The sequence below is a fragment of the Haliotis cracherodii genome, unplaced genomic scaffold (assembly GCF_022045235.1).
Source record: "Haliotis cracherodii isolate W230 unplaced genomic scaffold, xgHalCrac1.p SCAF_40, whole genome shotgun sequence".
Taxonomy (NCBI): Eukaryota; Metazoa; Mollusca; class Gastropoda; order Lepetellida; family Haliotidae; genus Haliotis; species Haliotis cracherodii.
This window is the reverse complement of record NW_027266298.1, coordinates 801,300-828,007: the sequence shown is the minus strand read 5'-3', so window position 1 is coordinate 828,007 and position 26,708 is coordinate 801,300. Positions and strand designations below refer to the sequence as shown.

At 40.4% G+C, this 26,708-nt stretch overlaps 2 protein-coding genes across 6 annotated transcripts in view; both read right to left on the bottom strand.

The window, feature by feature from the left end:
- Nucleotides 1-26,708, bottom strand: part of LOC139441446 (ankyrin repeat and protein kinase domain-containing protein 1-like) — a 208,689-nt gene that overhangs the window by 63,842 nt on the left and 118,139 nt on the right. The window lies entirely within an intron of this gene.
- On the bottom strand, nt 170-24,949 carry LOC139441447 (ankyrin repeat domain-containing protein 2-like). Of its 5 annotated transcripts, XM_071222361.1 has the most exons (6): nt 24,909-24,949; nt 22,921-22,946; nt 10,491-10,547; nt 8,124-8,438; nt 1,300-1,356; nt 170-704 (listed from the first exon to the last, which is right to left on the bottom strand). In XM_071222361.1, exons 4-6 carry the CDS (start codon nt 8,419-8,421, stop codon nt 304-306), a joined length of 756 nt encoding a protein of 251 aa, XP_071078462.1. In that variant the 5' UTR covers nt 8,422-8,438; nt 10,491-10,547; nt 22,921-22,946; nt 24,909-24,949; the 3' UTR covers nt 170-303. The 5 variants fall into 5 exon arrangements, with proteins under 5 accessions (XP_071078462.1, XP_071078464.1, XP_071078463.1 ...); XM_071222363.1 differs by lacking the exon at nt 10,491-10,547 and having other exon boundaries at nt 24,909-24,934; XM_071222362.1 differs by lacking the exons at nt 22,921-22,946; nt 24,909-24,949 and adding an exon at nt 22,811-22,902.

The following is a 26,708-nucleotide window of genomic DNA, read 5'->3' as shown; positions in this document are numbered from 1 at the left end:
AAACTCCTCACACACAATTAACACAGATTAATTAGATTACGAGATGCAGTGTTCACATAATAATCACACATCATCAATATTTACACTCAGTTAACAATGTTCTTACCTGATCATGCCATGTTCCAAACACAGCAAATGACAAAATGTCTCAAAATATTTTTAACAAGTTTTATTTCTCCTCAAACACAACAAACATTCTCACCAAATCCGGGAATAAATAACACGACGACGTGCACGGCACACCACGTCAATGTCTGTAACACCATCTTCCCCTCCACCGTCTACACAAACACGACACTGACGTCACTGAGCGCCGCGGGACTTCAGCAGTTCCACCAATGGCTGACGTCCCCCGAGTCTCGCCAGGTCAGCCGCTGTCTCCCCCAGCTTGTTCCTGGCGTCGATGTCCACCACGTTCAGTGACAGCACAAACTCCACCGTCTCCATGTTTCCTCCCCGAAAGGCGAGGTGAAGGATGTTGTTACCGTATTTGTCCACCAGTGACACATTAGCTCCTTCCTTCACCAGGAGCTCCACCACCTCTGTGTGTCCCACCCGTGCTGCCCACATCACCGGTGTCCTGCTCCCCCATCCCACTCTACAGTTGATGACGACTCCCGCTGTAGTCAGGAGCCGCTTCACCTTCATCAGGTCCCCGACCCAGCTGGCGTAGAAGAGGTCTATGTCTGCTCGTGATGGAGTCGCTGTAACACAAAGTAAACTCTGTACTCATCTCGACATCTTTGTCATACACCTAATGTGTTAACACCTCGAAGTGTTGAAACGTGAGAGGGGGAGTTGGGTAGCCTAGTGGTTAAAGCGTTCGCTCGTCACGCCGAAGATCCAGGTTCGATTCTTGACATGGGTACAATGTGTGAAGCCCATTTCTGGTGTCCCCCGCCGTGATATTGCTGGAATATTGCTAAAAGCGGCGTAAAACCATACTCACTCACTCACTGATACGTGACTCACTTCCTGTAAGGATGACAACAGAATAACTAGAGGGGAGTGGTTTATATAAAGAACTAAGAATAATCTATTCCAGTGACATTTGTGCTTTCTTCTACATCCAGTAAATGTAACAATATTCTGTGTACGGCTGGGGAGTGTTAACGTTTGTTTGCTTTATAAGATATTAGTCAGACACTGTCAGTACAATTGCTGTCTCAAATTATTAAGATAATATGATACTTATTTTTACTTATTTTTACATTGCTTTACGTAAGCTTGTTCATTGAATACACTGTATGTATGAAGGGTTAGTAGTGAGCTTTCTGCCTGCTGGGTTCTCCCACCTACCGTGTGAAGCAGTGGAGAGCCATGTATCCCACCTGCGCCGGTTCGGGTCACTCGAGGCTGAAACACCGAATATGCTGTTTAAAAAACTATATATAGCACATAAGCATTATAAATATTGGCCACAGACAAGTTATTGCCATTCCACAAGTTTGAAGCCTTTTGAAACAGAATATGGTGGTCAGAAAACTGTATACAGCATAGGAAAAGCATTATAAATACTGGCCTCAGATAACTTATTGCCATTCGACAAATATTTTGCCCCTTAAAATGTTCACTCATGAACATGTTTGTATTAAAGGTATTCATGTCAGGTAGGCCTAGTTCAGTGATTGGTAAATGGCGACAAATGATTTGTTTGTTTATTGTTTAACGCCTCACTCAGCAATATTTCAGGTATGTTACAGGTCAGTAAATAAACGAGGCTGTATCAGACAATCCAGTGATTGACATCATGCGCATCGTTCCATGCAATCGGGATACGATGACATGCATCAACCAAGTCAGCGAACCTGATCACCCGATCCCGTTAGTCGCCTCTCACAAGCATAGTCGCCTTTTACGGCAAGCATGGGTTGCCGAAGGCCTATTTTACACCGGGGCTATAAATGACATAACATAAATGACATAATATACAGTAACCCACGGATTGACAAATATGGACCTGCTCAGAAGCCGATATTCAGCAGCAAATGTCAGTAAACATTCACAAATCGGAATAAAAACAGTCCCAATCCATATTAATATATCTATCACTAATTCGTCTAACCGTACGGCTTTGTAGGGGTAAGCTGTATTCCACTAATACCAGGACAACACAGAGGAAGAGTTTTAATGCTTTGTTTTATATTATTACACTGATCCTACAATTGTTAAATACAACGTTACAAAAAACACTGAATTTAAGAAACTAACAACTTAATAATCCAAATTTTGAACAAAATAACGCTTTGCTCCCAATTTGTCTCAGTTTAGAATCCTGGATAAATCCCTCGTACAACACACACCGATATTGTTGCTTATCTACCCCGTGTGTCTTTATACATCATGACATGAAACACGTCATGAATCCTGTTTCTTATGTTTGAATATACACTGCCCTTTGTGTTTACTCACTGAGATATAGATCTATTGCTTCTCTGTGTTAAAATGTTGGAGTAACTGAAAATATTGTTATTTTCTTACAGAACATAAACATACAACAGAAACGAACTTAAAGTAAAAATATACGGAGTTTGTATTATGAGGTCTGATTCAAAATTAAAAAACTTATTCTTGATACAAGAAACTTGATAATGTCTTTCTAACAATCACAGTTTCCTGCAACAGTTTGTCGAACATAATCTGTGGTTGGGTTATTTTGTGTAAAAATGAATTGGTTCAATGACAACAGGGGTAAGGAATGAATTTGGAATGACATGGTAGACTCCTACCATATTTGAAGATAAGATGTCTAAGTTACACATCAGCAGTCCAAGCAATCTGATTTGGAATGTTTTAAAAATAATATAGATCTATACATGTAGAAGTTTTCTTTAATTGCTGACTATTAAAGCGTTACTACAATATCGCTAACTTGAGATAAATTCTGTTGAAAATCAAGCATATGATAAAATCATTTATCAGATGTATAGTTGCCAGGTGTTTGTTGTCTGTGGGAATCAGTGCACAACGTTATAGATTTTGATATAGTAATAGTATAGTAGTAAATTTGTCGTGCATTTCAACGTCTGTCTTAATCAGAAGATAATGTTCATTCAGAGACTCTAACTTAATACTGCATTATTTATACTGAAATTGTTCCAATTAGATCTATTCTCGTCTTAAGGCGATACCTCTGGCATGTCTATGAAAACACTGCCATAATTTCAATCGAAGGTTTCTATTTTCTAACTAAAAAGATAGTCGTCCTGCTGACAAGTGAGCATTAGGCCTATGTAATAAAAATAATTATTTTACGTTTGAAGCGGCGTTTACTCAGGGCATAAGTTTACATCGTTTGGTGAGTGAATGAGTGAGTGCAATCTGAGGCCGAATCAATAATATATAAGCCACATAACAACGAGGACTAAGTATACATTAACGTTATGGTGAGTGAGTGGGTAAGAAAATTCAATCTGAGGATACACATAAATGGTTATGACGATTTGTTATTGAGGCGAACTGTTACATCAACGTTGTACTTCATTGTGGTGGTTATGTTTAAACAAAGTCTGATATGTTGACCTGAAACAATGTTCTTTTTGTGTTACATTGTTTGTTGTGTACATGGCGGGAGAGGCGTGGTCAGTAGTGGCCAATCACAAATCACCTTCCAGGTAACGAGGCGGAGTTTCACAAATGTGCTGTTATACAGATATATTTGCACACTTTCTGAATGAAAAATCGCCTGGGGGTGGTACAAGAGACTGCATGGTAGTACAGTTGTCAGTTGACACCGTATGTGTGGTTTATCAACCTACATGGCTTCACCTATAACAAGTATTAATTAAGTAACCCGTCAAGATCCGGGCTAGAATTGTCCTCAGGAACCAATGCAAGCCGTTAGAGGCGACTAACGGCATCGAGTGGTCAGGCCTGCTGACTTGGTTAGATGCAAATCATCGACTCACTATTGCGTAGAACAATGCTCATGATGTCAATTACTGGATTGTCTGGTCCAGACGGGAATATTTTCAGACCGCCTTCAGATAGCTGAGTGCGGCGTTAAACAACAAACAAACAAATAAAGTTAAAAAAACTGTTTATTAAGTGAAAAATGCATTAAAATGAAGAAAGAGTAAGAGGCGCCGATTTATTTCCACTTCGTAAGAAAAATGTGTAACTAAATACATACTCAAGAGAGACATTTGTCAGCTATTATATAAACCACGCGCGCCTCTCTAGGTTTTAATGAATATTGGCGGGATATTCAAACTAGCGTGACAATTTGCCCCTAATTGTATACCCTCAAAACAAAGGAGGGGATCACACATGCAATATAAATGTTATAATCGGTCCTCAGAAATAAGATCAGCTTTGTAATATGACTGTCAGAGAAAGAATGAATCCATTACCTAACGCCCCAACACAGTGTAAACACTGCACCTGGACCATGCAATTCCTTCATGAACGTGGGTTCTTGATTTTGACACTTTAGTGAAAGGTCGTCAAACCGCCCTGGGCCATTACAATTCTTGTTTTGTCCAATGTAACACATAAACTCTTCTCTCTTGCTTTAATACAGTATTTGTGATCTACAAACTAGAAAACATCAAACATACTCCACTCACTAACACATACATAAATGACAAACCCCCACCAGACACAAACACAACACTACACACAACATTCCTAAACCGTCTCGAGCTCGCCGACACAGAAAAATTAACAATGTCAACAAAATACGTACAACAAAACTGGCCACAACACACCCATATCTACACAAATGCTTCACAAACAAACAACAACATAACAGGGCTAGGCATCCAGGTAACTCAACCAGAACCAATCACCACAAACCACAGCTGAATTTCTTGCCATACAATGTTCCTATAATCAAATCAAACTATCTAAAAATAGAACAAAAATATTCATTTCGGACTCATAAGGCTGGATAACACGAATTCAAAACACTTAAAATCTCGTCCAGACATTATTAGTAACATCATAGATATAAATTCCAATCTTACATCAAACAACAAAACAATAACAATACTATGGGTACTTGCCCACACCGACATACAGGGAAATGAACAAGCAGACATAGCAGCAACATTAGCAACCACACACCCCTCACCCACAATTAACTTTAGTACCAGTAGAGCCTAGGATAAATCATTCATTAGAAAAAACATAAAAAGTCAAAATTTCCAAATTAATATTTAAAACTGTAAATCCACATGGATAAAGTCCCTCTTCAATAAACCAGTCGTAAAATGCTGCAGCTTTACAAAGTCTATACTTTCAGATAAAATATTAAACAGAATACATAGCGGCCAATTCAACCAAAATGAAAAACTACATAATCAAAACAGACACCCACATCCAAACTGCACGCATTGCTATAAACCAGAAAACCGAAACCATATATTCAACCTCTGCCCCCACTACAAACAACAACTAATATAACTATACAAACCTTCAAAGCAGACTTTAGACCAGTCCAAACAAATTACCAGCTACAAGCACTAAAGTACTGTCGGAAATGCAAGAAAACTGCTTTTTGGCTGTTAAAAAAGGATATATATTTTCACAGACTGTTGTTATTGAAATATGGAGTAACTTCCGATCGCCCTACCTGTGGTTTGAAGTTTTTCAGTCACAAGGAGTCCTATCGACAAGTTTACAGGAGACACATTCGAACAAAAACAGGAAGTTCACATTTATTCTAAGTCAAATGATGGCAGTCTGAAACGGACTATAGAAATATGCGCACGTGGCTCCGTGATAATAATGTAGCCTTCATAAAAAAATCTAATCCACACACACAAATCATTTTGAGAAAATTCTAGACGTGCATCTTCTTAAATGACAAAATGACGCTGCGTTTGTTTTGTAAACACAGCTCCCATGCTACATTATACATTACACTTGCATAGCCATAACCATGACACATGACATGAAGTCTGTACTGGGAAATGCATACAAGTTCTTTACACTTTAGAGAGATAGCGGGAAACAATTTATTAATTTAGATAGGGTGAATTGCCGAACTTCCAAAGCTATGGTGTTTTCAATTCATACCATCAAGTCTACGGTATGATAAGAAAAGAAAACAGGTATAGGGGTGGTCTCAAAAACAAAACTAGGACGTAAAAGGATATTAGACAGATTTGATACCGGGTGATTATGCGTATAGTGCACAAGCGTTATGAGCCTAAGGTAACCCTGACTTGTAGAATTTGGGAGGTATTGAAGATACAATTAATGTTTCCCGGACTGCACTTATTATTGCTTTCCAAGAGATGGGATTTCGATACACTGCGTGTGGCGATGACCATTATCTCCCAACCATTCATAACTATCACAGTCAGGGCGTCCAGATACTTTACCTTGATAAATCATTCAAATAACGACATGTGGTTATAGGCAGATGGACAAAAAGCACCCGTGGTACCATCAGGTAAAGGTAATCGTGTCATTGTTTGGCACGCTGCAACCCATGATATGGGACTTATTGATAGATGTCTGCCAGTTTTCGAGGCGAAAAAGAAAACTGATGATTTTCATAAGGAAATTATAGGAGGTGATGTGTTCATAGACTGGTTGGAACTTCAGCTATTTTTATTTTAAACAACGTCAGTGTCATTGTCGTAGATAACGCCAGTTAATATAACGTCCGGGAATCAGATACTGTCGCCCAAACAATGAGTAGTCTGAAGGCGACCATACAGGAATGTATGACATTGTCGACTTCAGACCATATGAAACGAAAGTTCAACTCATGGAGAAAATTCGGCTGAATAAGAAACCAGTAAAGTACAAGACATATATTCTGGCGGCACATCGCGGTTCCGTTGTCTTACGTACGCCAGTCAGACATTGTGATCTCAACCCTGTTGTGCCAATCTGGGCTAAGTGTAAGGGGTTCGTGGCAAGACATAACACAACATTCAAAAGTACAGATTCATATACGTCATCAGCGGAGACAAATGCTACCTCAAGAAACCATCTGTAGAACAGCAATTACTTCTGGATTTCAAATCCGCAACCTTCCAATACTCATCCCGTTTCATAGCTTTTAACTAGTCCGTCATGTTTCAAAGCAAATATAATGCAGTACATATCCTAAATTGCTACCCAATCAACGCATGTCAATTAAGTACAATAACAGTAATATTTTGAAAACACCCCCATCTCGATGACATTTATACCTGGAAGAATGCACGGGCCGGTGTGAGGTCATCACCTCGGGACAGGTGTTAAGTAATTACCTCAGGTTATAGGCCATTTCATACATGCATGACAACACACGAAGTTTATCATCATTTTACCTGTAAAATTACATTTCAAGAGTAATCACAATGTCAGTGAGGACAGGCTAGATTAGGTCAATTCGCGTTATTTTGATATATGCTCTTTTTATAGTCTTACGACTCGTATTTATAAAATCAGCATATATCAAAATAACTATAAACCTACACTATCTAGATTCAGATCGGGATCGACAAACTAAGCGCTGACTGTCTACTACGACGTCCGCACGCAAAGTACCTTCATATCCAGACTACTAAACACAAAGACTCCTTAATCCAGCCTCTCCTCCAAGTTCAAGGCCCCAGCCGCCAGCTACTAGTCATCGGCACCACGCCCCCCCACCCCCCCACCCCCCCACCCCATGTATAGGCCCAAGGTTTTTAAGACTAGGTTGCCTAGTTTATACACTTTCCTATTCATAAATAAACCTTATATTTATTAGATAAGTAGATCGGCATAACTGATATTAAATTATTAAATTGTAGTACTATATATTTATTAACTATATATTCTTATGTTACAGAATAGGCCTCTCTATAGCTCTCAACTGCCTCTAAGCCTCCTCATCCCACTCAACCCCGTTTACTATTTTCCTTTCTAACTTTACTCACCCTCATTTACAGTTTTTAGGGCCTGACGTTTATCAATTTATTCCCAGTTATTATTATTTATCTAAACCCGTCTGGCCCCGACTGCGACACAGCCTACGGCTGAAGAGGTCATAAAATCCCAAGAATCTCCCATATGGATCCTTAATACTAATTGTGATCATCACGTAATTAGACATTATTTCACAAGTGATGCACAGTTAGTTTCCATGCTTCAAAAGGCAAACGCTGAGTAATTCACCTTGCCAAACTGAATATTACCTTTCTTTATCCCGAGGGGTTGATATTTGATCGTGCCCTTGACGTACGTTTGCAGGGGATGTGGGTGAGACGTTTTATCTTCTTCTGTCTTCTGAGGATGTGGGTGAGACGTTTTATCTTCTTCTGTCTTCTGGGGATGTGGGCGACAGGTGTCCTCAACTTCCTTCTTTGGGGATTGGTAGAGAAGAGAGCTATTGTCGCCCTTTTCCTGGACATGGGGGTGAGATGTTTCGTCATCGTCCTTCTGGGGACGTGAGCGAGATGCGCCCTCCTCATCCTTATGTTCAGGATCCGCCATCCCTCCAGGCCGTGTTTCTGTGAACAAATGATGACAAGAGAAAACATATCATGAAGATGAGAGCTGTACCACACGTCAGTGACAACACAATAAAAAAACAGGATATGGAGCTCCTACAGGCCCCCAGGCCACATTAGAATATCTGGAAACGAAAAAGCTAGCAAAGCTCCCAATCCGGTTTCAACTTAAACACATTATTAACCTCCAACCTCGGCCTATTAAACTATAAACATATCAGTGTGCATCACTGCTTATGTCATGCGGGTCATCCTATCCCCAGACCAGAATATCTTGATATAAAGATAATGCGTTAAACTGTTCGCAGTCCTTAAGTTATACGAGATGTTAGGTACAGATTATGTTATATATGTTACTGAAACGTGGCTACAGGTTAGGAATCAAAACCTTTCCATTTCTTTCGTTCATTCGGTTCATTTATTCATTCATTTTATAGGTAATTTCATCATTCATAGTTCATATATAGTGACACCTGGGGCAGTGCCCAATCAAAATACCACCCACACACAACCCAGTCCTATGGTGGAGCAATGAAATAATATATTCTGGAAAACAAAAGAAAACAGGCTCTCAATCAATCAAAGAGAGAGCGTTCTAAATTACTTTTTAACAGGAATAACACTAAACAAATTATTTTCGCACGAAAGACATGTCACCGGAAAACTTTCAGTAATACCTAAAGAATGGCAAACAAAATACTAGAACACTTGGGAACAAACTTTAAGCCATAAAAGGTACCACCTACACCCCACAAATTTAAAAAACCCATATAAATGATTACCCCAAATACTTCAAAAGACCAGACCACACACACCTTTCAATCAATAAAACAATACATATACATGAATTACTGACAACACTAAAAAACAAAAACACAGCCTCAATAACAGGACTAGATAACATCAGCTGCATCATCCACAACAAAATCCCAATTAAATGCAAAAAGATATTATCACAACTTTTCAATTAAATATGGATAGCTGTACTATGCCCCCAAAATATGGAAACACGCCAAATATCACGACTTTGATTACGTTTACTTTATATCACATTATTTACAACTATACAGACTGTGATGTGTGATGAGAGGTGATATTGAGGACATGCTGCTGGCTCACTGCATTTTAAAATCGTTGGGCATCAGTAATTCTATTTGGGTATTCAAATTTCTGTTACCCACTAGTTTTTACACATGTGGGTATTTAAGTTAAATATCTAAAAACACTATTCATCTAGTCCCTGCAAACAGGTGTCGTGTGGGTTCGAGGGCTTTATAGGACTCAAAAATACCACGACACTTCCACAAGAAAGTGTGATGGCAAATGATCATGATGGTACTGTCATCGTGGAGTTTGGCAAGGTTGATGGAATGCCCGTTTATAATTTCAAAACAAGTTGCTGATTGGCTAATCGAATACACAGGGTTACTTCACAACATTGTGATGATACGCACAAGATTTATTTTTGTAGCGTATCTGTAATGTTCGTTGCGTATTTGATACACTTGGATTTTATTTTCCTGCGTATTTCTGCATTTCTGATGCGTATTTTACGCAGATACGCAGCTTATCTGGAGCTCTGAATTATATGTCCATATGTACAAATAGTTTGATTGCCAAAATTCCCAATCGGCAATATGTGTTGACAATACTTCTAAGGTAGCACAAAAGATTCGTCAGCGAAATTGAGGCTGGAAGTTATCTTATCTGGGACGAGGAAACCTACGATCGTCAGTAGCCTGAGAGCTGTGCCCAAGTCTGGCTCTAACGACATACGTTTGATCCACGACTGCAGCAGACCTGCTGGAGAAAGTGCCAATACCTAAGTGAGTACCAATCATGTGACTTATGATAGTATAGACAAAGCTGTAAATATAGAAACGGATATATGGCAAAGATTGACCTTAAAAATGCTCACCGCAGTGTACCCTCCATCTAGACCGTTATGATGCTCACGGCTTAATGTTAAAGTTCGAGGGGCATAACGTATATGGTAGATACTAGGATACCTTTCGAAGCAGCTAAAAGCCCAGAAAGATTTCAAAGACTTACCTCTAGTATTACCCGTTTGCTGAATCGTAGGGGGCTTGGCTCTGATCACAGCTGCAACTAAATGTGAGTGTGAAATAGCTGCACAGTGCCTAAAAGAACTCATTGAAAGTCTTGGGTTTATGATAAACTATGATAAGAACGTGCTCCCAACCCACATCGTTGTATTCTTAGGAATCGAGATCTACAGCAAATATACGTTGATTATAAGACCATCCCAGTAGTAATGGTGACATAAAAAATCATACGCAGTTGACTAACAAAAGTAAGTATAACTACTGGAAATTACTGAGATACATTACAGAGATGGAGGACCGACAACGTGTATTCCCTTCAGTAGTGTCATGGTGTGGGGGGCCATATCCTCCACCAAGGGACCTGACTTGGTTGTGGTTCAGGCAAATTTGACAGCAAATCGCTTCATGAATCACCTTCTTCAACCTCACCTTCTTCCGATCATTGACCAACAGGGGGAGCTGTTTCAACGGGACAACGCTCCACCGCACACAGCTCGTGTCACGGTAGACTACCTTCATAATGCCAATATCAATTACTTGCCCTGGCCGTCGAGATCTCCAGATCTCAACCAAATCGAACACCTCTTGGATGAACGCGTTACATGCACTTATCCAGTCAGTGCCGAGGAGATGCAGAGCGGTGATTGCTGCCCGGGGTTGTCACACGGGATACTGAGTTCAGTGCAACTTTGTGGCCTTATGTCACATGACAATGACAAGTTTTCAATGCCTTCGTACAACGACAACATATGACTATCGCACTCCAAATGTTCATATTTGTATCTATGATATTAAATTTAATATATCGACTTTATTAGGTACAATAAATTTCCTTAAAATCTACCTTTCACCGAAGTGGTAGACGTCTGAGACCTGCATCACTTTTTCTTTCTTCCCACATTAAGCTGACACGCCGCGATATAACTGAAATACTGTTAAAAGCTGCGTTCAACCCAACTCACTCACTCACTCACCATTGTCAGCTGTCTGTATAAATGGTTATGGATAGGTCGTTATAAGTTGGACAACTTTTGTCAAATTCATTTGACCTTTTATAAACAAAAACAACTTGTGATATTCGGATCTCACTGATGCTATCACCGTGCTTGCAAAGGGGCACAACTCCGCAATGCCTTACATGCCATTGTCACTTTTGTACTTGTTCACTTACACTCTTCACCAAATATTCCGACACAATCGCCATCCTGAAACCATGTGCTTTAAGATTTATCATTAATCACATGCATTGATGGATTCGTGATGAAACCATATTGTTTAAGGTTAATCATTATTATTTGTTCGTTTGTTAATTAACGCTGCTCTCAGCAATATACCAGTTATATAATGGTGGTCTGGAGCAGACAAACCAGCGATTGACATCATGAGCATCGATCTACGCAGTTGGGATACGATGACATGCATCAACCAAGTAAGCGAGCTTGACCACCAGATCCCGTAAGTTGTCTCCTACGACAAGAATAGTCGCCACTTATCGCAAAAATGGGTTGCTGAAGACCTATTCTAATGTGGCCAAGTCATGTTTTAAGTATTTGTACATATAAGTTAGATATTTTAGATGTTTCATTTTAGCTTTAAACTTTACATACAGTACCCTACAAACAAACCTTTAGAGTTATACAAGCCCTCAATACAATAAGCCTATCCCTGCACCCTGCATTTAACAATAGCCACCTTACTGGGTCAAGCCAGGTTCTGACCCATGCGTATGCACACTGCACAAGTTTCTTTTGTCCTGTCTGCTTTACTTTCTGTGGTCAGCTTACTATCTATTGTGTATGTAGATTTAAAGGTTTCTGTCCGGCATATCCTGTTGGCAGTTGTACACATTTATTCAAGGAGGTCACTTGGATTTATATTGGATCGTTTTCCTTCATATCAGCCCCTTGCTGATTGTGAATGTGGAACATTGTGCATTCAGGGAACTCAATGTTTGTGTATTGAGGATTTCATTATCCAGGTTAGTTTATATGGGCTTAGTATTTCATATACTGTATATATGGTCTTGTACATATTGTATTACTTAAGAGGTGTTAGATTAATGCATCAGTGTATAAGTAAACCTAGCTGGTAGTTAAAGTAAAGTAGGTATTTCAACTATCATTACAGTTGGTTGTATGTAGAATTTATTTAATTTCAATCTAAAATGTATCATATTGCATTTTTACAGTATGTTATCTTCTTAAATACTGCATTACTAGTATACACTTTACTTAACTAAATTATTATTTAAACATGTTCTTAAACCTATAACTGTCTGAACGTGGTATGAAATAAGAACGTATGTATGGGAGATCGGTTGTTTTTATATCTTATTTTATATGGCCATTATTAGTATTGTCAAGGTTGTATTTCAACTTGTTATAGAATGATGTGACCGTAAAGAACCTTGAACGTGACTGCGAACCACTGAGATAAGCTCATTGCCACACAGTGGTAAGTAGGGAGCATAATTATATATATGGTTCAAACTAATAACTAGTATATGGTTATTCTTCTAAATTAATGTTTTGTGTGAATTTAATGTATTCACAAAGTATTTACAAATGGCAATTATATATAGTTATTCAGAAATAGTTTACAACCTGCTATTTATATTTAGGATTTTTTCATGCTAGTGCTAATGTGCTAGCTGATAAGATGAAGTCATGTAATTGTGTTTAATCTCTATGAAGGCAATATCATTATGTTCTTCTACAAAAATACTTATGATGTTTGATTTATATTTTCAGGGTTTACTATGATTATTATCTACTCTCTGAATAAAGATGGTTGTCATATGAACTGACGAGTAGCGTCGTGTTGTGTGTGCCCCACCAACATCCACCCCCTAACCGCTACTACATTTTGGAGCCCCCAGGGAGGATTGACAGCCAGAGAGTGACACCCGTCCCCTCGGGACAGACACCGTGAGAGACACCATGTCATGTGGTGATATGTGAGCCAGTGACTATATGATTTTTGTGACATCTGACTGTATTCGGTGCTAGTGCCACTGACTATAATATAAGTGGGAGTATATTGGTGCTTGTGCCATTCAGTGACTCTGATCTGCAAGACTACAAGTGGGACTACCATGCATCAGCCCAAGTGACTTTGTCCCAGAGACTGTGCTGTAGACTTTCGTGTGATTTATAGGCTTCATATGTTCATGTAATTTATATTTTGATAACTATTTTGATAACTATATCATTCCCATAAATACATATTTGACATGTTTTCATGTCGCGCCGTTGCCATGATTTGATGTCGCGCTGATGTTGCGATAATATTGTTGCATGCCTTCGGTTTTCCCGATTTTGTCGTGACTGTTTAGCATTATATTGTCGCAGTACTGCCATGACTCGCTATTGTCGCGGTATATTATTATGTAACGACGCGTTCATCTTGAAGTGTTTTTTTATTTGATTTGGATTGATTGATATCATGTGATTGAGTTTGCATGGTGTGAGTTTGTGTTTATTAATAAACAGGGAATCAATAAAGTATATAATTACTTACTATTAAGTAATGTAGGATTTACGTCCAGTAGATAATTTCAATTACGTGTTAAGGTTCATAGTCTAATGCTTTAGTATCATAAATATAGATGTTAGTATTTAGTTGTTAGTACTTAGCATTTAGTTTAAAGGGGTTGATATCTCGTTCGACTAGGTTTTAGTGTGTTGGTCCTTTCTTCGGTTAATTGGTTTAAGTAGTTTGTCTTTATTGCAGTTGGATTTCTTCAGTGTTCTCCTGTTTCAGCTATCATTTGCGCTTGCGTTGCACCTGCATAAGTTAAGCATGAAATTTGTACTAACTTGAGCACTTAGCCTACACATAATTGATCATAAACACATTCCCCAGTATCCTATTGCAAATATCAATGTATACACTGTGTAGTGTACCCAGTATATTTACCTGAAGTATATATTATACTTGTATACTCGCCTGAAGTATACAACATACCTGACTCAAGTAGATAGTATACACACCTGCAGTATATACTCTAGCTGTTTTTGTGTTCCTTCTTAGTTGTGTTACTACTCAATTTTTGTGCTTTTTACCAGTCGACAACAAGTATGTCTTCCTAAACAAGTTTACTGCTTATTCTTCCGCCAACATGTATATTACTTAGGGCAAAATTTTGTGTTTGACTTTGCTGAGACATCATTGGATACTACATTTATTGAGAAGTGTTACCATTTTTCATTTTCTATCTACTAGTTTGTTTACTTATTCATTATGGAGCCAGATGGTATGACTGAAGAGGAGATAGACCAGCTTGTGTCTACTCTCAATACACTCAAGATGCGCCCCAAGTTGGGTTCCCCAGAAGACTTTATGGCCTGGATGCGTGAGTGTTCTGGTACTTCACAGGTAAAGACCGAATCTAAGCATTCAGAATTACCATTTGAGACAGGCACTCATGAGACCCCTGGAGTTCTCACTGGTACAGAGACGGTTCTAAAGGTGGCAGAGGTACCTCGCCTACCATTGTTTTCTGGGGAAGGTAACAAGGATGCCAGTTATGACATTTGGCGATATGAAGTGAAGTGTCTATATCAGGATAAGTTACACTCGGAGGACAACATCAAGCAAGCCATCAGGAGATCACTGAAGGGACCTGCTGCCAGAGTATTACTTAAGTTAGGCCCACACGTTGATGGAAGCTCTATTTTAGCCAAAATGGACAGCGTCTTAGGCGATGTGGATGCGACGGAGACACTTTTAGCCAAGTTCTATTCCGCCAAACAGACCAAGACTGAGTCAGTAGCTACCTGGGCTGTGCGTCTAGAAGACCTCTTGGGACAGGCCATAGATGCCGGAGAAGTGGAAGCTCACAAGCAAGACCGAATGCTTAAATCCATGCTATGGACAGGACTTCTGCCTGGACTGTTACACAAACCAAAGGGCATCCTGGTGTACTCGTAAAATCCGAGCGGTCCTACTGTGAAAGCTGTTCTCTCTTTATGTTCTTCAGCTAACTCCACCTAAAGGACATTTCCGGCCACAAGTACGACCAGAGCCTCACCTTCAGCGATCTTCTAATCAGCCTCAGAAGAATAGAACAGGAATTAAAGACACGTGAAGGGCCGCTGTCTTTTACTCCCAATTCTACTGTTACTAAGAAGAATCCTATTCCTGGTATGGCGGCTGTCTCCAAGGAGAACAAGGAATTGGCAGAGATCAAGGGGATGATCAGAAAACTTTCAGGTGAAGTAGTTGATCTCAAGAAGAAGTGCGACAATACCTCTCAAGCACAGGCACGACCCTCCGTTGATTTTGCAGGTGCCTGGTATCCACCATTTCAGGGAGTCCAAGAGATGCCACGGCACCCTCAGGGTCCTCCAGTTCGGTTTTCATCCACTGCTTCTATTCAGGCTCAGAACAACAATGCACGGGGACAGCAAGCCTTTCATCCAAGGACAGTTCGGCCAAGGCAGGGATGGACAACTGATGCATATGGACAGCCTACCCCCATCTGTTACCGCTGTGGACAACCTGGACACGTCAGCTACAAGTGTACAGTTAGGATGGACCACAGTTGGAATCCGTTAAACTGAGGAGAATCCATAAGGTGGGACATGTTATGGATTTCAGTGTACAGGGTCCCAAAGATGATGATATAACTGGCCTTGTGGGTACTGCATCAGAAGTGGAAGTTGCCGTTCATGGAGTGAACACTAAAGCCCTACTGGATACCGGAGCTACAGTTTCAACCATGAACGAGTCCTTCCATCGAGATCCCCTGTCCCACCTCCCTATACAGCCACTTGAAGGTATCCTGCATGTAGAGCGTGCTGATGGTAAGCCATTACCATATCTTGGATATGTAGAGACACCGCTTCAGGTAACTGGTATGTCACCAGCTGACCAGCAAGGATTATTTCTTGTTGTCCCTGACAGTGACTACAATGAGACTGTACCTATTTTTATGGGCACAAACATTTTGAATGCGCTTATGGTTAATTGTAAGGAGCATCATGGGAACAGATTTTTACAGTGTGCTAATCTCTTTACCCCGTGGTACCTTGCCTTCAGATGTCCCGTACTTAGGGAGAAGGAGCTAGTCAAGCGCCACAATAGGTTAGCTTTAGTGAAGAGCGCCAAGTTCAAGAGATTTATCATCCCACCGAATAGTGAAGTAAAGATTCATGGATATCTGGATAAACCTCTTGAGTACCACTCGACTTGTGCTGTACTGCAGGCAACGAAGACTTCCACAATACCAGATGACCTTGACATTGCCCCAAGTCTAGTCTCCTACAACAGTAAACAGAAGATGGGAGTTGATGTTTACATCTGTAATGTCACCACCATGACCGTTTCTATACCACCCAATGCAATACTTTGTGAAGTACAACCAGTCACCATTGAAGACATACCCCAGACATCTACCACTAGTGATGGACCATTGATTGAGAAGATGGACTTTGAAGAAGCTGCCGTGACTCCTGATGAACTGGCCAGAGGCAAAGATGTTATCAGACAGCACTTGGACATCTTCTCAACTGGGGATACAGATGTTGGTTACACTGACAGGGTGGTGCATAGGATTAAGCTGACTGATGAGCATCCCTTCAAACAGCGACACAGACGGATCCCACCACCGATGTATCAGGAAGTGAGAGACCATCTTCAACAACTTTTACTGAGTGGGATCATTCGTAAATCCTATTCACCATGGTCGTCTAATGTTGTGCTCGCAAGGAAGAAGAATGGCAAACTTAGAATGTGTGTGGACTTCCGCCAGCTCAACAACAGGACTATCAAGGACAGCTATTCTTTGTAGAGAGTGGAAGAGATGTTTGATGCTCTGGTTGGATCCAAATACTTCACGACTTTGGATATGAAGAGTGGGTATCACCAGGTGGAGTTAGCTGAAGAACATAAAGAGAGAACAGCTTTCACAGTAGGACCACTCGGATTTTACGAGTACACCAGGATGCCCTTTGGTTTGTGTAACAGTCCAGCAACGTACCAGAGATTAATGAACGAGTGTTTTGATGGGCTTCATCTCAAGATCTGCCTAATCTACATAGATGACATCATTATCTTCTCGGACACATATGAAGAACACTTGGATCGACTTGACTGAGTTTTCAAGAGAATCAGAGAGTGTGGCCTGAAGTTAACACCAGACAAATGTTCTTTCTTCAAGGAGAAGATAAAGTTTCTTGGACATGTTGTGTCATCGAAAGTAGTTGAAGCAGATTCAGATAAAGTACAACGTATCAAGGATTGGCCACGTCCTATAACACCAGAGCAAGTTCGCCAGTTCTTGGGCTTCGCTGGGTATTATCGTAAATTCGTGAAGGACTTTGCCAGAATTGCTCAACCACTGTCAAGCCTCATGCCAGCTCCCAAGGAATGCAAGAGGACCAAGAAGAAGACATACGTTTGTAAGCCATGGTCTTGGGGTCCAGAACAAGAGTCAGCTTTTCAGACATTGAAGGATGTTCTTTCATCACCACCAGTCCTAGGATACCCAGACTACACGAGGAGTTTTGAACTTCATACAGATGCTAGTACTCACGGACTTGGCGCAGTTCTATACCAGAAGACAGAGGACTGGAAGAAGCAAGTGATTTGTTATGGAAGTCGTGGGTTGAGTAAGTCAGAGAGGAATTACTCTGCACACCGGTTGGAGTTCTTGGCCCTCAAGTGGGCAGTGACTGAGAAATTCCGGGATTACTTGTACGGCAATACCTTCACTGTATTTACTGACAACAACCCACTGACTTACGTGCTCACCACTGCCAAACTCGATGCTACTGGCCATCGTTGGTTAGCTGCACTTGCAGCTTATAACTTCGACATTATGTATCGCCCAGGTCAGAGTAATGCAGATGCAGATGGATTGTCCAGGCTTCCAGGATTGTCAAGAAAGGAAGAGGAAGGATCACAGGTTCCCATAGAATCTGTCAAAGCTGTTTGTAATGTAATCCATTCTCAACCCTTTGTAGAAACCCTGTGCCTATCAGCTGAGGTCATAGATATCGAATTAGACCAAGGACAAGACATCCACCTCATGACTGACTGAGACTGGAGGAAAACACAGTATCAGGATCCGACTCTCAGGCCATGGATAGCCAATGTGCGAGCTGGTCTCAAACCAAAAAAAGAGATGATTCCATCAACAAAGACAGATGCAACTCTGTTCAAGGATTTTGAAGAATGGAGTCCTTTATCGACAGGTCACCATAGGAGAAGAAAAGAGACTACAGCTGGTTCTCCCAGCCTCCTGTGTAGAAAGAGCCATGATAGGTGCCATGACGAAGTGGGACACCCTGGAAGAGACCGCACTCTATCACTTCTGCGAGACCGATTCTTCTGGCCAGGGATGTCCAAAGATACTGAAGCGTGGATACGTGCTTGTGGAAGATGCCTCAGAAGGAAGTCTCCTACCAATGCCAGAGCACCTCTTGTGAGCATCAACACCAGCCAACCCCTGGAGTTAGTGTGCATGGACTTTCTTTCACTGGAATCATCCCAAGGCTACGAGAATGTGTTGGTAATTACAGACCACTTTACCAGGTATGCCATGGCCATTCCCACACGGAACCAGACAACCAAGACAACTGCACAGGCTTTCTACACCCACTTTGTTCAACACTATGGTCTCCACACCCACCAAGGAGCAAACTTTGAGGGCAAGCTCGTGAAGGAATTATGTGACTTACTGAACATCAAGAAGTCAAGGACCACTCCATACCACCCTATGGGCAACGGCATGTGTGAGAGATTTAATAGGACCCTCTGTGACATGCTTGGCACCCTATCGCCTGACAAGAAACGTGTCTGGAAGAATTATGTTGGACCTTTAGTTCATGCTTATAACTGCATCCGCCACGAGACCACTGGCCAGACACTCTTCTTCCTTTTGTTTGGACGTGAACCCAGATTACCAATCGACCTTGCTTTTGGACTGGAGCTCAGCTGAAGAAATCAGTGTTTCAGTACACCAAGGCCCTCAGGGAACGACTCCGGAGTGCTTATGAGCAGGCAGCCAAGACCACACAAGATGCTCAAGGTCGACAGAAGGCAGGTTATGACCTGAAGGTTAGAGGTGGAACCACAGAGGTCGGAGACAGAGTGCTGGTCAAACCTTTGGCTTTCGATGGACGACATAAACTGGCGGACCGATGGGAAGAGATATGTTCATGTAGTTCTGGAACAGCCAAATTTAGACATTCCTGTGTTTGTGGTCCAGAAGGAATTTGGTGAAGGACGGAAGAGGACCTTGCACCGGAACCATCTCCTGCCCATTGGAGCCATTTCACAGCCAAAGGATGCCAAGGTCAAGCAGAGGCCAACTCCAGCTCCTAGACGAAGGACATCAACTGTGTTATCCCCAGCATACTCTCAAGACGCGACATCAGAGATGTCTACTGGAAATGATGAAGATATCATGGAGATAGGAACATTTACAGTGCCTGTTCAGACGTCCCAAGATACAGCAGACGTTCATGGCTCCACAGTGATGAACGCAGAATCTGCAGAGAGGGATGAGGAATCTACCCAAGCAAAGACTGGTGACGACCAAGAACTTCTTGAGGTAGAGGGATCTTCTTCTGGTGGCGACGGTCACTCGTCAGTGTTGTCAGAGGAACAGCAGGACACAGAAGAGACCCGTGAAGAAGAAATACAGGAACTTGATGAGGACGAAACTGAACAGGAGGTACCAGGGGCTCAGACCGCTTCAGGGATAGATGACGAAACATCTGCTGCTGCAACTGCATCGATATTTCCAACTGCATCTGCACCTAGACGTTCAGGAAGAGACTCAAAGAAGCCTTCTTGGATGATATCAGGGGAGTACTTGATGAGTCACAGAGTGACAGGTTCAGAGGCTACTATGGACAGAAGATCCAGAGCAATCCAGGAACTTGCAGCTAATTGTGTTTTAAAGCATATTAGTGAGAGTTTATCCCAGGCTTTTATTTCTATTCTGGATGGAACTTCCAAATGACGAGGACGTCATTTCTGGGGGAGGGGAAGTATGTGGCCAAGTCATGTTTTAAGTATTTGTACATATAAGTTAGATATTTTAGATGTTTCATTTTAGCTTTAAACTTTACATACAGTACCCTACAAACAAACCTTTAGAGTTATACAAGCCCTCAATACAATAAGCCTATCCCTGCACCCTGCATTTAACAATAGCCACCTTACTGGGTCAGGTCAGGTCCTGACCCATGCGTATGCACACTGCACAAGTTTCTTTTGTCCTGTCTGCTTTACTTTCTGTGGTCAGCTTACTATCTATTGTGTATGTAGATTTAAAAGTTTCTGTCCGGCATATCCTGTTGGCAGTTGTACACATTTATTCAAGGAGGTCACTTGGATTTATATTGGATCGTTTTCCTTCATATCAGCCCCTTGCTGATTGTGAATGTGGAACATTCACTGGACAAAATATCATCCATTCCAAAAAATCCAAAACTTGGAAATACCACCATTCCAAGTCGAAATATGACCATTCAAATATTTGGAAAGGTCATATTTCCAAGCTTGGATTTGTTTGGATTTGTTTGGAAATGTTTGGAAATGTTTGGATACAACATGTCATAATCATATCTGTTAAAAGTTGTACAACTTTTGACCTTATGTGAGATTAGTAATGACATGAAAGTAAACAATTAAGAGTATTTTGGCACTATGTACCACGAAAAGACCAAATCATGAGCAAATTTAACTAAAAGAAATTCTGTCATTTAGAGTGGCTACTCTTTATATTTAATTTCTTATCTTCCTTGTCTATAATCATATGATATTGACTTTGGACTTTGAACAATTAAACAAATATTTTGTTTTCCCATACCGTCTTACGGTAGAACAAAGACCGTTTCGAGAATATAGAGGGCCTCATTATTATAATTTGAACTAATATACATATGTACATAATAGTACTAGGTATAAATGAATTTTGATAAGTGTTCGTACAAGAATATGAACTTCGAATTATCTCAGAATTATGCGCCACACATAGGGCTGAACATTTTATAATTGTTCTGGAACTATCTGACGGTAATTCAAAACAGGGAACAAGATTTCGTCAAATGAATCTTTGAGCCAGGAATGCAACGATTTAAATGCTGACAAAATGAATAAACAGAGCTGGAACAGAGTAGACTGTTCATGTGGACAATTATATGCTACGTCTATTGCCAATGAAGTTTATCACCCCATGTTATAGCATTTGTTTCATATAAAAGATAGAAACCAAATAAATGGGACAATTAGTTGTTATGAATTAGCTTTACCTCTGTGACATATCACACAACTAAATGTGACTATGTTTATCAAATAATCAATTACAGTAATTAACCTAGTGTCCTTATTTATACACAATTTAATTACGCATTGGGGTACAATATATAATACACATATACACGGAATGATTTCTTATTTTGTCAATTTAATCATAACCCAAATCATAGACATCAAAGTTTGAAAGAAGTGACTAACTTTATGATCAAGGGTATAAATACTCAATTGTATCTATTAATCCTAATAGTATAACAATAAACCCTGTATATATACTGAGCATATTTAGATACATCCGGATCTACGACCGCAGCCATATAATCAATCAAGGAAAGTATATTAGATTGAATTACAAATGTGCTATCACTTAAACAAAATTTTCCGTTATCCACGTAAGCCTAAACCTGGGAGAAATAAAGTTCTGTTCTAGTCTGAAGACGCCGTCATGATCAGTTGGCGCCAATCTAGACTGTCCAATCAACGTGAATATACAAACCGTGATGTTACTTGACCAGTTGATGACACCTGTCAAACTCAAAGTGCCCCTGGTCCTCCACCCACCATGTGTAATACTTTAGCGTACTTGATTGTTTAATTTGCAGTTATATCACTGTTAGGCTGAGTGATGAGAGAACACATTTTGTTGTTTTTGTTAACGATCGTTTCCATTTTCAACGTGGTAACCTTATAAGTGACTAACTTTTTTATCATGATGAAATGAAACATATTAAGTCCATATCAGAGGGACTGACGATCGCATTTTTCGCATAAATGTCATGCTCGCATTAATTTCATGATTTACTGAAGATAGATTTGAACATTTCCGAGCAACGATCATGTGTGGGTAAGGGAAGTAATCTTGTCTCCGCTTGCAGTTCCGAGATCGCAGCTTGACTGTTCGGTACGGCCGAAAGGCGGCATCCATGTTGTTCGCTCCGCTGATCACTGGGCCTCATTTGTCTGTATTCTGCTTATGAGCCGGGATGCGCATAAAACACGGGTGTCAAAACGAATATATTTACCAATTATACGTACGGTCAATTAGCCAGTCCAAGAGACAATACCCTGGTTCTACCACCTTTAGGCGTAATTACGTCGCATGCCCCTGGTTCACGATTCGTCTGATCTCCACGATGTTTATTTACCTGGAGCCTCCGACAGCGCCGACTTCCTGTGTACATGTACGTACATGGCAATAAATGGTTTGACAGTTGTTTGACGGAATCAATCAATAATTATTGACAGTGTGATGTAATTAAAATTTGTCACTATTCACAGCTCCTATTTTTCTTTTTCTATTGTTCAGCTGTATTTTCGACCAGTGTTATATGTATAAAAAATCTTCTCTTGTATTTATAAATCAAACCTAAAAACATTATATAAGAACAATTGTGTTTTTAAACCGTAAGTTTTCTATCAAAACAACCATGCAAGTAAGATTTCAGCCGTAATATTACTTTAGTCACTCCACAGATTACACATCTTATATGCTGCAAACGCAGCGAATGTAATGCTACTACGTCACAGCTGCCTCGGTAATTAAGGGTTGGAATGTTTTTGTGAAAGCAGACGAATTTCCCCCCTCACTGTATAATGACGGTCGCTAACCATATATGTGTATTTTTACTGTTTTTGGCTTGATTTGATTGTCCTTTGGTGAAAACAAATGTTCAATTGTGAAAGCAAACCCTTTTCCCCTGAACGTTAAAAGACAGCTGACTTTGTTTTTGTCTGAAATATCAACGTTTGGAGTCGTTTATAAATTCGGAAATCCATATTATGGTTAATATTTATAATATAATATGGACAATGGTAAAATTCATTATCACAGTTTAAGTGCTATTCATAAATGTATGTAAATCTACTTCGTGATGAATGAAGCATGGCAATAAATGTATGCATCTGATTCTTCATTTGTTCTGTATTCTTTGGCGAGAATGAGTTTCGTTAATGATGATCACTCTCACAGATTTTTTGATAAGAGGATAGGACTTTAACTGGAGAATAGTTATGAAAAATATATATATAAGTATAGGCGCTTTCGGCACATGTGGTGAAACTGATACCTCATTGATTTGCTAATCGGGACTTGGAAATCATAGTCTGTCATTAAATTGATTTTAAAATATATGGTTTTGACTGTAGTACGTCCTGACATCATAATATTATGTTGTAAACAACTTATCTTATCTTATGTTAAGTAAACGAATTATTGATAACTTCCTGAATTCCAATTGTTCAATGAACAGAATTATTCACAGCTCTGGCGTGAGACAACAATAAATTAGATGTTACCAAAGATTGTCCATTTTATGATCTTAGGCACATGTCGGTGCACTTACATGTGAGCCGTCTAGACGACTGTCTGTTTTGTAAATAAATGGCAGCTGCCATCCAGCCGATGTCAGTCTACAGCAACACACTTCACTGTCACAATGTCATGTTATATAACCTAGATACCTTACTCAGGGGAGGTAACTCATGTCACTCTAGCAACACACTTCACTGTTACACTGTCATGTTATATAACCTAGATACCTTACTCAGGGGAGGTAACTCATGTCACTCTAGCAACACACTTCACTGTTACACTGTCATGTTATATAACCTAGATACCTTACTCAGGGGAGGTAACTCATGTCACTCTAGCAACACACTTCACTGTCACACTGTCATGTTATATAACCTAGATACCTTACTCAGGGGAGGTAACTCATGTCACTCTAGCAACATACTTCACTGTCACACTGTCACCGTATATAACCTACATACCTTACTCAGGGGATTATTAGCTGGTGTTGACGTGACAGACTAACAGTATACATGTAAACACATATATAGTAATGGACAAGAATAGACAGACTAACAGTATACATGTGAACACATATATAGTAATGGACAACAATAGACAGAGGAAGAGCCAATGACTTTGACCTGGACATGCCACGTTTAGATTTGATTACCGACACGACCCAGGCTATAGTAGATTTATGAATGTCATAATAGGACTTGTGTCAGACAATGGCTCAATTAACTTTTGTTACGATTGTGATTGTCTTGATTTCCCTGACGATATGTAACTCAACATTGTGAAGGTGAAGACACAAAGTTATAATTAATAAACTGTATATACCTTGTCACAACTGGGTGCTGTTAAGTCACTCTGACATCTGACTGAAACAGGTGTTACAATTAATTATACGTTTTACCTGTAATATCAATCTGCACATATTATTTTGGTACTATTCTTTACAGGAGCATTCATTCTCTTAATATATTACAAACAAATTCATAAATAATATGTATGGACTGAAATGTGCTCTGAATACTTTGTATTGGGTGTTTATGCAATGCATGCTAATTTACATAGATAGAGAAGATAATCATAGTGGATCCTTGACCCCCTTTCTAAAGCATGTAATGTTGACGGACAACGGTTCGACTGATATGTTTCAACACAAATAACAATCTTATTGACTTATTAACTTCGGATTTCGGCTAATAAACGGTAATTATTACCTTGTTCAACCAACTCCTCTTCACACACACGCAGACACACACACACAGACACATACACGCAGACACACACACACACACACACACACACACACACACACACACACACACACACACACACACACACACACACAAATATATATACATATATATATACACACATACACACAACACAAACAGACATACACACATTTGCACCCCCCAACACACACACTAACACATATATACAGACATACACACAACACAAATAGAAATACGCACATTGCACCCACATACACACACTCACACATATATACAGACATATACACACACATACACACACACTCACACACATATATACACACATACACACAACACAAACAGACAGGCTCACAAACGCTAATTGTTACCTAGTTCCACCAACTCGTTCTTGTGTGTATGTGTGTATATTTGTGTGGAGGAGTTGGTGGAACTTCTCACACATTCACTTACAGTCACACGCACATTCACTCATACACACAGAGGCACACACAGTCACACACACAGGCACACTCAAACAGCCACATAGACCAGCACGCTTACACACATGCACACACAGACACCTACAGTCCTTTTCAAAACGATGCTTATTTCACTACCTATAGACCGCCTCCGTGGTCTTGTGGTAAAGCGTCCGCCCGGAGAGCGGAAGGTCCGGGGTTCGATCTCCGGCTGCGTCATACCAAAAGACTCTAAAAGATGGTACTTGTTGTTACCCTGTCTGGCGCTCATCATTTAGGGGTTAAAGCAAGGACTGGTCGGTTCGGAGTCAGTATACTGTGTGTGAGTGGGGTATCCATGTTAAACTGCGGCATGGTATCTCAGTGAGCTAGCACTATACAACGGCATCAGTACGGACTAGTACAAGCAGCCACACACACACACACACGTGCATGCACGTCGCTTTATAAGTGCAATAATCTTGGACGTGACGTTAAACCAAATTTCACCTCACCTCACTACCTATGATATATTTTTCAGATCTAGGCATATCATCGAAATGGAAATTAGACCGAGTTTGGTTTTGGTTTGGAAAGCCAAGTAGACTTGTAACTCAATGGAAACGGAAGTCGTTGTGGGTGTGGTATCCTGGGTGTAAAGGATGTCGCTGTGGGTGTGGTATCCTTGGTGTAAAGTATGTCGCAGTCAGTGTGGTATCCTGGGTGTAAAGGATGCCGGTGTGGATGTGGTATCCTTGGTGCAAAGTTGTTGCTGTGGGTGTGGTATCCTGGGTGCAAAGTTGTTGCTGTGGGTGTGGTATCCTGGATGTAAAGGATGTCGCTTTGTGTGTGGTATCCTTGGTGTAAAGGATGTCGCTGTGGGTGTGGTATCCTGGGTGTAAAGGATGTCGCTGTCGGTGTGGTATCCTGGGTGTAAAGGATGTCGCTGTTGGTGTGGC

Coding starts and splice junctions, on each gene's coding strand:
- LOC139441447 (XM_071222360.1), bottom strand. CDS start 10,593: ATGAGTTCTTTTAGGCACTGTGCAGCTATTTCACACTCACATTTAGTT. Junction 8,439..10,490: donor GCAAACGGGTAATACTAGAG/GTAAGTCTTTGA, acceptor ATTTGTTCACAG/AAACACGGCCTGGAGGGATG. Junction 705..1,299: donor GCTCTCCACTGCTTCACACG/GTAGGTGGGAGA, acceptor TTTGTGTTACAG/CGACTCCATCACGAGCAGAC.